General features: G+C 41.4%; 1 protein-coding gene across 3 annotated transcripts in view; it reads left to right on the forward strand.

The window, feature by feature from the left end:
• C2CD3 (C2 domain containing 3 centriole elongation regulator) overlaps positions 1 to 14,425 on the forward strand; it is a 114,242-nt gene that overhangs the window by 72,443 nt on the left and 27,374 nt on the right. For all 3 annotated transcript variants that reach the window (XM_074335778.2, XM_019744374.3, XM_088791577.1), the window contains exons 25-28: positions 5,914 to 6,052; positions 7,302 to 7,366; positions 11,102 to 11,307; positions 12,413 to 12,546. In XM_074335778.2, coding sequence (XP_074191879.2) covers positions 5,914 to 6,052; positions 7,302 to 7,366; positions 11,102 to 11,307; positions 12,413 to 12,546 — 544 coding nt within the window. The remainder of the gene's footprint in view (positions 1 to 5,913; positions 6,053 to 7,301; positions 7,367 to 11,101; positions 11,308 to 12,412; positions 12,547 to 14,425) is intronic.

Here is a 14,425-nt window from a genome sequence, read left to right on the forward strand (position 1 = left end):
GTGTCCTCCAAGAGCTGATAACCGGGTCAAGGGGATTAGTAAGTACACAGTTAATGATATATATGAAGCAGAATGCTCCGAGGGCCAAAGGGTAACATAATTTATAGTGTTTACAGAGTTTAGAAACAGAGAAATCAGATATTCTAAGAAATCAAGAGAACTTTTTAGAATGAAGAGGATTTCAGAAAGATGGGACTGGAATTCCAAGTGGATATTTCAGCTTGAACAAAATTACTGAAGTAAGAACGTGTATGTGCTCTGGGCTTGCTTGGAGGGGGCGTGGAGGATCTGATAGCAATTGTTCCTCTTTGGCTGCAGCTCAAGGTCATTACAAGGGAGCTATAGGATATCATAAAGAGATAAATAAGAAAGTTGCTGAACAGCAGCAAGGGCTTGACGAAGACTCATGGACATGATGTTAGATGGCTGTGAACAGCACGTCTTTCCTCCTGGTGATTTTCCTCCAGCAGTGCTTGGCTTCCTTTCCCTTCCTACTGTAACAACAAGCAGTTCCCTGGGCCTTAGTTCATGCACCTTCCTAACTGTTTCTTTGCCAATATGTTTGTGTGTGTGCGTGCGTGCGTGCGTGCGTGTGTGTGTGTGTGTGGTTCCTTTCTCTCTTCCCCAGCCACAAAACTCCACCCACTCCGCTGGCATTCCTATTCTCCTCATTCGCCGTTCTCTTTTCCTTGAATGTATAGGCAAACCCCTGCTTTGGGGTCTTTGAATGGATGTTCCTCCGCCTGGAGCAATTTTCTCTTCTGGCCGGTCTTTTCTGAAATGGCTTTGTCTAAGCAAAGCCTTCCTTGGCTACCCATCTAAAATTGCAGCTCTTCCCCAACATTTTCTATCCCTCTTTTCTGCTTTTTTTTTTTTTGTCTGTAGCCTTGAACGGTGTATTTTGTTTATTTTCTGCCTGTCTTAGAAGAACATAAGTCCTACAAAGACAGGGATTTTTATCTGTTTTGTTTTATTTACTGCTGAATTCCCAACGTAAGAACTATATCCGATATGTAATAAGTGGTAAATATTTGGTAAATGAAGAGGCTGTATCTGAGGCCTTGCTCACATGCCTTCTCCTTAATACCATCTCTGATTTCCTATGCTGCCTCTCCTGCAGGCAAGTTACTTATGGAGAATTTAACAGAAGTCAGAAGGAGGTTTTTTTATTAAGTTCCCACTGTGTGCAGTACAGGGTACAGGATCCCAGCCTCTTAGAAAGTTTCTATCACCTTTTGGCCATTCTCACCGCCACCTTGCTTGTTCAGGCCTCAGAAACTTGGACTGGTTAGGTAGCCCTCTCAGTGGTTGCTGCTCCCAATATTCTTTCAATATCTTTTTATTCTGCCATGGAGCTTACCTGTCTGGTCAACAAGTCTGACCTCCTTTCTCTACTTAAAATACTTTGTTGCTTCTTATCATCTTCAATCTTGGTAACAGAGCACACAAAGTGCCACCCATGTGCCCTCATCAGTCTTTTCAGCCTCATCTCTTACCATGTCTTAGATGCAGCTATTTGCTTTTTGCCAGTGTACCCCATTCTCTCATACCTCCAACCTTTGCCTATACTATTTCCTTTATCTAGAATGCTTTTTCCTTATTCAGTAAATGTGCTCCTCATCCTTCAAGAGTGGACTGAAGTAACTGGAACACTTTGAAGCCGACTGACCACCCCTGTCAGCAGAAAATCTCCCTCGGTGTCGTCGGCACTTCCCCATGTCACCACCCCGCCACAGATTCCCTCCCTCATAGCATTTATTGCTCTGTACTGAAAATGTCAGTGTGTCTCTCCACTGGGCTGTTTCCTGGGGACAAGAACTGTGTGTGGTTTATTTCTGTACCCCAGCACCTTGATCTTCACGATGCAGCTCAGCAAACGTAATGTCCTCTGGATAGTGAATATGATACTCAACACCTGTGACATTTCTGGCATGAGTGACAAATCTGTAAATCACTTGTTGTTTGGCTTCTTTCTGTGCCTTAGCCAGGTCACAGCAAGCAGCAGGAGGACATCTGACTTTCAGAGGTTTCTGTTGTACCCTGAGTCCCACCTTTGCAGTGATCAGCCCGTGTAGCCCTTCCCCCCACAGACACCTATGTGTGGGTCAGGTACTGCGCTGGACCCTGGAGTGCAGAGCTGCCCATCATCCCTCCAAACGATGAAGTGATAGAAAAAGTTCTGGAATGAGAGTCCAAAGACTGAGTTCTAGCCCCAGCTGAGCCATTAACTTGCTCTGTTACTTTGGGAAAACCCATTCACCTTTTTCTCAGATGTAAAATGTGACGGTCATACAAGATCATCTCTAAGATTGTCTTAAGAGCACAATAGAACCTAGGGGTCCTGCCTCTCAGAACTGCAGTTGGCCCTCTCTGCTGATCTCTCTCAGAACTTGCCTGAGCAGATGCTGCTGTCCTCTACTGGTGCACACAACAAGCCGACAAGGAAGCTTCTGTCTCTCTCCAACCCTGCAGCCATCTACAGCTAAAGGGCAGTGGGGAGTCTGCAGATGTTTAATAGGGCGTTGGGCCTACTCTGTGCATTGAAGGAGCTCTCAGTCTATGAGGGAAACACAGCACACAGATTATTGTAGAGTGCTGTAGCAACTGCCAGCAGAAAGGCAGATTCATGATCTCTCCTTAGCTGTGAAGATTGATGACATTTTCTTGGAAGAAATCAGTTGTAAAGCTTGAAACCTACGAAGGAAAGTGGGAGAAGAACACAGAGAGAGATGAAAGCTGTGTCAGGGAGAGTCCAGTTATAAGAGGTAACCTTCTCCAGCCATTTTAAACAGTAAAGAGTTTAATACAGAATATTAAAGTACTGCAAGTCATTGGAAAGGCTAGAGGAATGGGCTTTAGGCTAAGCTTAACCACAGATCTTTTAAGTTCAGAATACAATGCCAAAACTCTCCTCATCCCTATGACCGTAGGGCCTCAGGGCACCCGGGGACCAAGTCCTGGAACAGAAAATTCAATGTCATCCTTGCTAGTAGCAAAAGCAGAAGAAAAAAGGAAGATGTCCTCTGCCTCATGTCTGCCTTCCAAATCTGTTTTAACGGCATCTCATTGACAGAGGCCAATTTGTATCCATACTCTAGCTGCAAGGGAATCTGGGAAATGTAGTTGTTAACCCTTTGAATCTTTGCAGTAAAGGAATACAATAACAGCAAATGTAGGGGGGGGTTGATGCTGCCTGCACAAGTCCATCCTCATAAATACTGCTTAGTTTCATTAACATAAAACTAAGAAGTTTATTTTAAGAAGATAGCTCACTAGATAAAGGTACTCTTAGTGCTAATCTATACATTTTATGTTTGTAATAATGGGTACTATATTGCCAATTTCCATTAACTATTCTTTGCTTACTACCATTTTATTAGAATCGTTTTTTCCTGCTCTTTCAAGAATATGCCTGTACACTGTTTTGCCGTGTTGTAGCCAGTGGTTTTTTTTGTTTTATTTGGTTCCTCATACATTTCTTCTCTGTATCTTTAGTGCTTTTCTATTTCCAAGAACCTTTATCCAGGTTCTGCTTTGTTGGCAACTCTTACACATGCCTCCAGCTCCCTCCGCAGACACTACCAGATCTCATTTGTAAAGCTGGCCTTCCGCTTCTTCCTCTTCAGTTCTCTTTTCCCAAGGCCTCCTTGCAAAATCTCCATTCCCTTTTCTCTCCTCATCACCCATTTTCTTTCTTTATTAATCGACCCCAGTAAGATGGACTAAAAAATAATGCCATCTGGTCTGGTTTGGTGCTCTTAGGTGTTACACGTCACAAAGTTAAATAACAAGATATGTCCTTTTTTTTTACCAAGATTTGGGGAAAAAAACAATTGTTTTTAGTTTAAACACATAAGGCTATATGATGGAAGATAATATGAAATCCTCATGAATTTTTAAATAAAGTAACAAGTCTGCTAATAGATTGTTGCTCTTTCAAGGCAGCAGAACCCCAACGACTCCATAGTTTAGTGTTTTCTTCAGATTTTTTTAACTTTGGTGGAAAAGTTTGGAAAGAATTGGTCTACTCTATTGGAAAATGTTTTGGTCAAGGAAAAATATATCAAAGCAAAGTTTCAGATACTTCTGTTTTCCTAAAAGAAAGTTGAAGTTGGAGAGATCTTAACTGGGGGCATAAAGTTTAGTGATTCTAAAGCGTCAAGACAGGCTTCTGAGAGTAGATGGTGCTAGAGTCTATCTTTTAAAGGCTCTATGAAACGTTACACTGCTTGTGCAGGGAGTAAAATCAGCAGTTCCCGAGTATGAATTTTTTCATCAGATTGCTTTCTGTCCACAGAATAGCCTGACGTCTTTGGAAAAGTAGTTACTGAAAGGAGCAGCCAGGTAGAGAAAGAGTGGAGTGGAGCCTCAAAGATTAACTTCACCTCCAAGGTGAAGTGGAAGTATGGATTTGGAGAAACCTTGAGCTAGACAGGTAGAAAGAAGACAAACCAGTTAGAATCCATGGACAGAATTTGTTCCTCTGGATCATACAAATAATGTTTGAGACATTATTTATTTTTGCCTTTTCTCTTCTCTTTCCTTCATCTGTAAATCTGAGACTTATTGCATTTTAGAGCTGAAAGGGATCTTATGGAGCGCATAGTCTATATTGTTTAGAGGCTATTACTCCACTGTCCAAAAGAGCTTTGTACTGGTGGAGGTGTTCTCTGTTCTCTGCCACACTGGCTGTCCAGTGTGGCAGCCACTAGCCATAGGTGGCCGTTGGAGCATTTGAAATGTGGCCAGTACAACTAAGGGACTGAATTTTTAATCTTATTTTATTTTCATTAAAGAGCCACATGTGGCTAGTGGTTATCTTCTTGGACAGCTCAGCTAGACTAATACCATCAACTGTCTTCATTGTACATTGTTTTAAGAGAGAATAAATGACTGAGTCTTCCCACATTGGAAATCCGACCTTATACAAATTAACATTAGCACAGTGCTTAGTGTTTCACATTTGTTAACTCTGTAGTGGAGGCAATATGGTTAATGGCTGGGAGCTTGGACTCTAGAGCCAGAATGCTTGACTTCTACCATGTAATAAATGTGTGACCACTTAATAAATGTTTGATCTCTCTAAACCCCAGTTTTGTCATCTATATAATGGGAATAATAATAATAATAACTGCCTCATAGGGTTGTCATAAGGATTAAAGGAGTTAATATATGTATAGTACTTAGAACAGTGCCTGGCACATAATAAGTGATATACTATAAGTGTTACATACTATTATTGTTTATTTTTAACATCTTAGGAGGTATTATTGCCATATGCCCTATTTGAGGACGCTGTGGGCTAGACAGGCCTTTCCCAAGGTCACACAATATACCAGGGTTGCCAAAAAAAAAATGTATGCAAGTGGACACTTTGGTTAGCGTTGCTCAAGCAGTAGTTCGCCGTAATCAGAAGTTTCTGGACGCTGATGGTAACCACTTTGAACACCTCTTGTAATTGCAGAAGTCAAACGTGACTTGTATTCATCTTTTGTTATTGGTATGTATTGAGTATTAACATAATATAGTTTTTTCCTTTCTTAAAATGTGTATATAGCAGAGCTGATAATTGATCATCTGACTTTTTTTTTCTTTTCCCCCAACGGTGCAAGCTGTTGTTTCTCAGTCTAGTTGTGGAGGATGCAGCTCCCTGGCCCATGTTGCTATTAGGAGCCTCGCTCTTCTGGCTGAGGCGGTCGGTCACCTGCTGACCCACGGCAGCCCGGCTCCAGGTCGAGCTGTTGTTCACAATCTTAACTGTAGAGGGCGCAACTCACTGGCCTATGTGGGAATCGAACTGGCGGTGACCTCAGCATTAGGAGCGCAGTGCTCCAACCACCTGAGCCACCAGGCCACCCTGATCATCTGACTCCTAAATCCTGAAGTGCAGTCACTCCATCTGTTCTATTTCAGGGAGCCCCTTGACAGAGCGGAAAGTATCGACACCCAGTTGTTGTGTATCTTTTGCAACAGCTGATGAGCCATCTCCTGTCTACACTCAAGTAATTGAAAACACAGATTCCCCCATCTGGAATTTTCAACAGCAATCAAGGTTTGTATTTTATGATGTTACATCAGCCTTCCAGAATCTGCTTTTTGTTCCAAGAGACAGACTCAGAGCGGGGATTATAACAGACGCAATAGTACTGAGCAGACCTGGAAAATGCTTTTCTTATCAAACAATTACTTAATCCTAGTGCTTATAAATTCACAGCTGGCAGTGGTTTAAAGGTTTTATTGCGGTGTTTTTTCACTCTGCTCAGTACAGCCCATAAAAGATGCAGTGAGAACCTTAATCATCTTTCATTCCCGGTGCCTAGTACAGAGCAGGGTATATATGATGATTAAGACAAATTTTAAAATTACATAGAATGGCATATGCTTCTCTCGGTTCCAGATTCTTAGAAGATGAGAGCTAGAAGTTCAGGGAAGGCTTCTTAAATAAGATACCTCAGCTAAGTGTGGAAGAGTATATGTAAGTTATCTAGGTAAAGAATGCAAAGAAAGCTACTCTCAGGAAAGGTTATGAATTGTACATCCTTATAAAAGATTTCTGGTGCAGAGGCTGGGCTTTGGAACTAAAGAGAGTTGGCCTCCGACCCCATCTCTGTCATTTACTAGCTGTATGAACAAGTTACATAACATCTCTGAGCCTCATATTTCTCCTGTGTTAAGTAGGGTAAATCACAGTGTTATTGTGAGGTCCAAATTCGATGACATTTAAGAAAATTACCTCATGATACTTATCAGATACACAATAAATGTTAGATCTCCTATGGAAAGCTCAAAAAATCGGAGATTGAGTCAATCTCCTGTCACTCGTGGCCGAGGGAAGTTACATAACCTGTAGGTAGCAGAGACAAGATTAGAAGAAAAATGAATAATGGTACTGTTTATCATTCCTTTAGCACAAAATTGTTTTATTTGATTCTCCTAGCAACCTTGTAGGTAGATAATATTCTCCCACTTAATAGGTAAGAAAACCAGAGCTCAAAGAAAACCAAGCTCAGGGTCACTCGGGTAGAACTGGAATTCAAAGAGACAGAGTTTGAATGTGACAGTGACTATTGGGGGGGAAAGGACTGCATCAGGGGAGCCTGTTTCCAAGTCTTGACGAGTTTCTTCACCTCTCTGAGCGTCCATTTCCTTCTTTTAACTGTGAAAACAAAAGTATATCCTAGAAGATGACCCCGGAAGCACTAGGAAAATGCTCTGCTAACTACAAGATATTCTTCAAATTTAAGTTTCATACTTCGAAGTTTCCTGCACAGTTAATTTATGGTGGTTGTTTTTCTTAATAGGCTATCAAAAGAGCTTCTTTTGGACCCACAGCAAACTCTGGTCTTCAAAGTTTGGCATAAAGGAGGTATGAACTCTAGTCTGTGAATATCGATCTTCTTGGAAAAATAAGCTCACACCCTGTTGACAGTTTTCTAATCCTTTTTTTAACCAAGTGAAGCAATGACACTGGTACTGAGAATGCGTATATATTTGAGTATGTTAGAGGAAATGCCACAAAATACCATCGCAACTTACATCCTTAGGAATCGTATCGTTTTGTTTGACTACGTGCTTAGTGCAGAAATCCCAGATGTGAATCTTTCCAGTTGGATCTCAACTATCATAATGGACAGCCTGCCATACACAAGTGATTCCCCCCCCCTTTGTATGATGTTATGCCTTCTGTTAACTCGGCTACGTAACTGAGACCCTAGCATTTGCAAGCCGTACACAAGATGAGAGTCTCACAGCTTACCCTCCTGTGTTTTAAGAACTTGCCCAGGACAGCGGTGCTGACATGGTCCTGGAACCTGGTTTCACCCAGCTACCATTTATTGAGAGGCATAATACAACGGCATTAAGAGCACAGACCCTCAAGCCACAATCTTTAAATTCAAATACCAGTTCTGCCCCTTACAAGGTAGTATGACCTTGGGTGAATAACTTAACTTCTCTGTGCTTCAGTTTCCTTCTCTATAAAATAGAGATAATAATAATACCTACCTCATAGAGTTCTGGGAGAATTCAATGAATGTCTGATGTTTAGTGAACACCATTTCAGTTTTTGTTTTCATTAGTGAATGACACTGTGTTTGCTAAGAGCTTTATAAACATCTCTAATCCTGCAAGGTAAAAATATAATGAGTTCGTTTTTATAGATGTAAAAGCTGAGGCCCAAGGAAGTTTGACTAAGGTCATACACCTACTAATCGATGGAGCTATAATTTGACCCAGTTCTCACTGGCTGTGTAGCCTTCACCGTTTGTACTTCCCCATGCTGGTAAGATTGGATGACTCAGACAAAGAAGGTGGTGAGGACGTCCAACTGTCTCACAGCTCCTATACTTGGAAAATTTTGTCCCCCTAAATCCCACCTGTATATCTAGCTCCTTTGAGATTCCTGCTAGGGCCTGGTTTCCAAACCTTCAGTTGTTTGGAGCCACTGGTACCTTTTAGAGCTAACCCCGAAGCCTCATAAAGACCTGAAAGTAGTCAGGCTATAAAGGAAATCAACTTCCCTGCCCCTGCCCCCGTGCTCCTGTGTGGGCGTGACGCTGGGGCTCGGGTTTTGATGATTCCTCCCTTCCATGCCGCTGCCTTGGGTTCACCTCTGCCCAACCTCATAAATGCGACAGGAACGGATCGTAAATCTGTTGTCTCTGAATCAACACCAGGAATTCCTGCTCTGTTGAGTTAGGCTCCACACTCCTCCCTTGCTTTCTATTCTTCTCTTCTCTCTCAAGTGTTTCAGAAATCGTAAAGCAGCTCAGAGTACACCTTAATTTAGTACTTATTTTAACAGGAAGAAAAGAATAAGCTTTGATCTGATGTAGACCTGGATACAAATCTTGGCTCTGCTGTTTACAAATGGTGACCTGAGATAAATCATTTACCTCTTTGAGCCTTTGTTTCCTTATTTATAAAAATGAGGGTAATAGTACCTGCCCCATGGTGTTTTTGTAAGGATTGGAGGTAATGTTATATATATTAACGTATTTGGCGAATAATTGGTACTTAATAGATGGAGCTCTTTTTATCACTGTGCCTGCTATGTGTCAGGTACTGTGCTAGGGCTGTTGGGTACAGAGAAGAATAAAATACATTCCCTACCTTCCAGGAGCACTAGAGAGTCCTATAGGACACTATTGTGTATGGAGATGAGGAAAATGCCTAGTCCAAACTATCTCTCAGTGTATGTAGATGCCTCTCTCTGCTTAACTTCGTCCTTTCCACACAGATTCGGCGAACCTATTGCCAAAGGTACTCAAACCAGATCAATCTGTGTTCAGTAAATATCTGAGTCCTACTCTGTGCCAGGCACTATGTTAAGTGCCAGGGATTCAAAGGTAAAATAAGGCATGGTTTCTATCCTCACGGAGCTTACAGTCTAGCTGTAATATGATTAGGCAAATACGGGATGTTCTGGTAGGGGGCATCTAAGCTGGACTTAGGATGTCAGAGAAGGCTTCCTGGAACGTGCTGCGTACTCCACTGAGAAGGGAAGGGGCAGGACATACTGTAGTCAGAGGGAACAGCAAATACAGCAGCCTAGAGTAAAGAAAATGCGGGAAGTTCAAGATTACCAGACCTGCAAAGAGAATGGTGGCTCGTCCTGCTGAATCTGAAGTTAAATTTAACTCTTCAAAGCCATTGTTTTTTTCAGTGAGCAACTTAGCCAGAGTCCAGTATGTTTAGGATACAGTGCTTTCATGTTAGAGCCCTCAAAGTGGGGTTACCTAAACCTGAAGTTAGAACATAGCAAGGACAGATTACATCTCCAATAACCAAGTAAAGCAAGATTAGTTTTCTTTGCAAAGCTGTAACAAATCTTTGGAGTGCAGGTGAATAGCTTTAGCCATCATTGTCCATCCCCAGTAGGTAAGAATGGTCTACTCTGGGGAACACAACTTCAAGCGTTCCTAGACTCTAAGACTCTCCAAGTTGAAGAATATCTTAAATCAGGTTCAGTACTTCTCATTATATATTTGAGACTTGAGGCTTGGCGAGTTAGAGGGATGTGTTTTCACGTCAAAGCCATGCTCGGCTGTGCTGTAGTGGTGCACTGCTTCTTTGTCTCAGGCTGCGTTGGCCATTTCACTCACGCCCTCAGTGGATGTTTGTCATGTTCCTCATGATGTGGGAAGGGGAGCTGTTGTGCCACATAAAGTGAGTAATACCTGCTCTTAGCTTTTAGGTAGGTCCCAGTCTACAGAAGAGCAAGCTGTGTAAATAGCTATTGTCTGACATTTGTGGGATGAGTTCAGTGTCACCAGCAGCGCGCACAAGGAACTGGGAAACTCACGACCCCTCCTCTTGAAAAGTTGCGTTCTTTGATTTATTTAGCAGTTTGAGAAGTGAGACTCGTGTCCACGTTTGGTAGAGTCACCCTTTGCTATTCCGCGTAGGGGGTGGAGCCAGTACAGAGTAAGAACTTGTGGAGAGTCAGGCGCCTGTTTGTCCCCGGCTACTTGCAGATCAGAAATGAGGAACAAGAAGCAATGAGCCTGAGAACAAAGGTCATTGCGCGGTAGCTTGTCCAGCCAGGAAAGGGTCTTCTCAGTCGGGAAGGGCAGCCCCCTTCCGAGCCAGAGCCCAAGCTCATTTTGCACCCCATACTGGTTTTCCAGGGAGTTATTTGTCTTTCTTTTGTGATTTGTGTCATTTTTGTTTTTAATTTAATGTAATACTATGTATATTAGGGGAAATTTTGAAAATACAGACAAGTATAAAAGAGAAAATACAAATCCCTCATAATTCCAAGGGTGATGGTGTTTCAAATGATTTCTTTCAAGACCCACTACCCTGAGACAAATCACGGAGACATGATATCCCAGGGGAAAGAACAAGTGTTTCTCGTATTGGAAGGGTGTCTCCTAGTAGCTTGCCAACTTTTCCCTGCCATTCCTTTGCAAAGGGAATGTATGATAGTGAAATCACGCTGTGGTTGCCGTCTCTCTCATCCTCATTATCTGTCTTTTCTGTTGATTTGGGGATCGCGGAGCAGCCCAGCCCCTCGAGTCAGCTTCCCTGCGTGTAGACTCTAATTCCAGTGGTAGGACATGCCCCGCCACACTGCCCAGCTTCTCTCTTTCCCCTGCAGAGGAGGAGAGAGTGATTGGCTTTGCCTCAGTGGACCTCTCGCCGCTTCTCTCTGGCTTCCAGTTTGTCTGTGGCTGGTACAACATCACAGACTTCAGCGGAGAGTGCCAGGGGCAGATAAAAGTTGCTATCTCCCCTTTGGAGAGTTTGATGCACTTCAAAGAAGAAAGGCAAACAAGACGTGGGGTGGAGACCCCAGGATCACTGGTATGTACCCTGATTCACATCCTTAATCAATAAGGGTTCTACTGAGCAAAACCTGTAAGAACGTCCTTTACATGTGCTTGGTACTTTCTAGCTTACAGAACACGTTGTATATTTGTCTCATGATCTTTTCGAGGTAATAAAAATGTTCTGGAATCACATAGTGGTGATGGATGCACACTCTGAAGATACTGGAAACCACTGAATTAAACACTTTGAAAGGGTAGATTTTATAATATATGAATTATCTCTCAATTTAAATTAAATAAATAAATATGTATATATATACACACACACATATCAAATATATCTCAATTTAAATAAAATAAGATTAGTTGCAGTGTGGAATCTGAAACCATGTTAATTGGTTGAACTTTCTAAAAACTCTGGTACATTAAAATCACTGGTCTATCATTAAAAACAATTAAGAGAGAGAGAATGGGAAGAGGGGAATTGGTGATAGTAAGTATAGACAACTCTTTCAAGGAGTTTAATTATAACGGACATGTGAATTTTTCATACTGTCCCAGGTGGGGGAGCTCCATCAAGGTGAAGACTGTTTTTTCCATCTCTCTTCTCCCACCTGCCAAGCCCAGGTCGGGCAGAGTCAGCCTCAGTAAACATTGGATGAATGAATGATTGAGAAAATAACAAAGAGTTAAATAGTCCCTTTGTAAGAAGGTCTTTTCTTCACATCAACCCTGGTAGTCATGAGACAAGAAATATATATCACAGCCAGATTATCCTCATGTGTAAAGTATATGTAAAATGATATCCAGCTAGGAGTTCACAGACAAGCTAGAGTTATAAGCTCATAAATATAGATAAAACAATAAAAAGCAATTTGATAGCATAATGTGTAAAACAGGGATAATATCAGTACCTACCTCATGAGATTATTGTGAAATTTAAATGAGAAAATGCATCTAAATTGCTTAGTACAGTGTTCAACACATGCTCAGTAAATTATATGAGATAATTATACTGAAAAAATACTCAGTAAAATATATTTATATATATACAATAAATTTTACAAATTTATTTCTGCTGCTTTGTTTCAAAAGGATTTGTGGTGACAAATGTACCATTTTTCTCCTTGTTTCTACAGATCCCAATATACGGTCCATTTTCCTTCCCTGTCTGTAATTCGTATGCTGCGTTTCCCAGCTACATTGCAAGACAGACCCCAGAACAACTTGCTCACACCTCATCAAAGGAGCTTCATTTCTCCTCTCCTGGGAGGTGAGTGATTTCTTGATGATGGGAGGAAATGGAGTCAGAGAGTAGAAGTATGTGAAATGTAAAGACATACCATGTTCATGAATTAGAAAACTTAATATTGTTAAAATGGCAGTACTCCCTAAATTGATCTACAGATCTAGCACAACACTTGCTGGATTCCTTATGGTAGTGGGCAAGCTAGTCCTAAAATTCATATGGAAATTCAAGGGACACAAGGAAATTCAAGGAAATTCAAGGCAAAACAGTCTTAAAAAAGAAGAACAAAGTTCCTGATTTCAAAACTTACTACAAATTTACAATAAACAACACAGTATGGTATTGACATAAGGGTAGAAATGTACATCCAGAAATACACCCATGTGCCAAGGATGCCAAGATGTCAAGGATGCCAAGATGATTTAATGAGGATAGAATAGTCTTTTCAACAAATGATGCTGGAATGACTGGATATACACATGCGAAAAATTGAAGTTGGACCCCTTCCTCACACCATATACAAAAATTAATGATTTTAAGTTAAATGGATCATAAATCTAAGTTTAAGCGAGAAAACTATAAAACTTAAGAGAAAACAGAAAACAAAGTAAATCTTCATGACCCTGAATTAGGCAGTTTCTTAGACACGACACCTAATACAGAAGCAACAGAAGAAAAAATAAATTGAATTTCCAAAATTAAAAACATTCATGCTACAAACAACACCCTCAAAAAGTAAAAAGACAATCCATAGAATGGGAAAAAATATTTGCAAGTCTTAGATCTGATAAGGGACTTGCATCCAGAATATATAAAGAATTCTTGTAGTTCAATAATAAAAACAAATAAATAACTCATTTAAAAATGGACAAATGGGGGGCTGGCCCGGTGGCTCAGGCAGTTAGAGTGCCATGCTCCTAACTCCGAAGGCTGCCGGTTCGATTCCCACATGGGCCAGTGAGCTCTCAACCACAAGGTTGCCAGTTCAATTCCTCGAGTCCTGCAAGGGGTGGTGGACAGCGCCCCCTGCAACTAAGATTGAACATGGCACCTTGAGCTGAGCTGCCGCTGAGCTCCCGGATGGCTCAGTTGGTTGGAGCGCATCCTCTCAACCACAAGGTTGCTGGTTCGACTCCCACAAGGGATGGTGGGTTGTGCCCCCTGCAACTAGCAACAGCAACTGGACCTGGAGCTGAGCTGAGCCCTCCACAACTAAGACTGAAAGGACAACAACTTGAAGCTGAATGGCACCCTCCACAACTAAGATTAAAAGGACAGCAACTTGACTTGGAGAAAAGTCCTGGAAGTACACACTGTTCCCCAATAAAGTCCTGTATCCTTTCCCCAATTGAAAAAAAAAAAATGGGCAAATGATCTGACTAGACCTATCTCCAAAAAAGATACATAAATGTCCAATAAGCACATGATAACATACTTGACATCATTGGCCAGCAGGGAAATGTAAAGGAAAACCATAATGAGATACCACATCATACCCACTAGAATAGCTCTGATCAAAAAGACAAATATCGCAAGTGTTGGTGAGGATGTGGAGAAATTGGAGCCCTCATACATGGCTGGTGGGATTTTAAAATGGTACAGCTGCTTTGGAAAACAATATGACAGTTCCTTAAAAGGTTAAACAGAGAGTACTTAAATGATTCAGTAATTTCACTCCTAGGCGTATAGACTCAACAGAAATGAAAACAGGTCCACATAAAAACTTGTGTATGAATGTTTGTAGCAGCATTATTCCTAATAACCAAAAAATAGAAACAACAGAATGTCCATCAATTGATGAGTACATAAACAAAATGTGATATATCTATACAATGAAAAATTATTCAGCCATGGGAAGGAATGAAGTACTGATACATGCTACACCATGGATGAAGCTTGATAG

Source organism: Rhinolophus sinicus, chromosome 14, assembly GCF_057876585.1.
Source record: "Rhinolophus sinicus isolate RSI-liver-muscle chromosome 14, RSI-T2T, whole genome shotgun sequence".
NCBI lineage: Eukaryota > Metazoa > Chordata > Mammalia > Chiroptera > Rhinolophidae > Rhinolophus > Rhinolophus sinicus.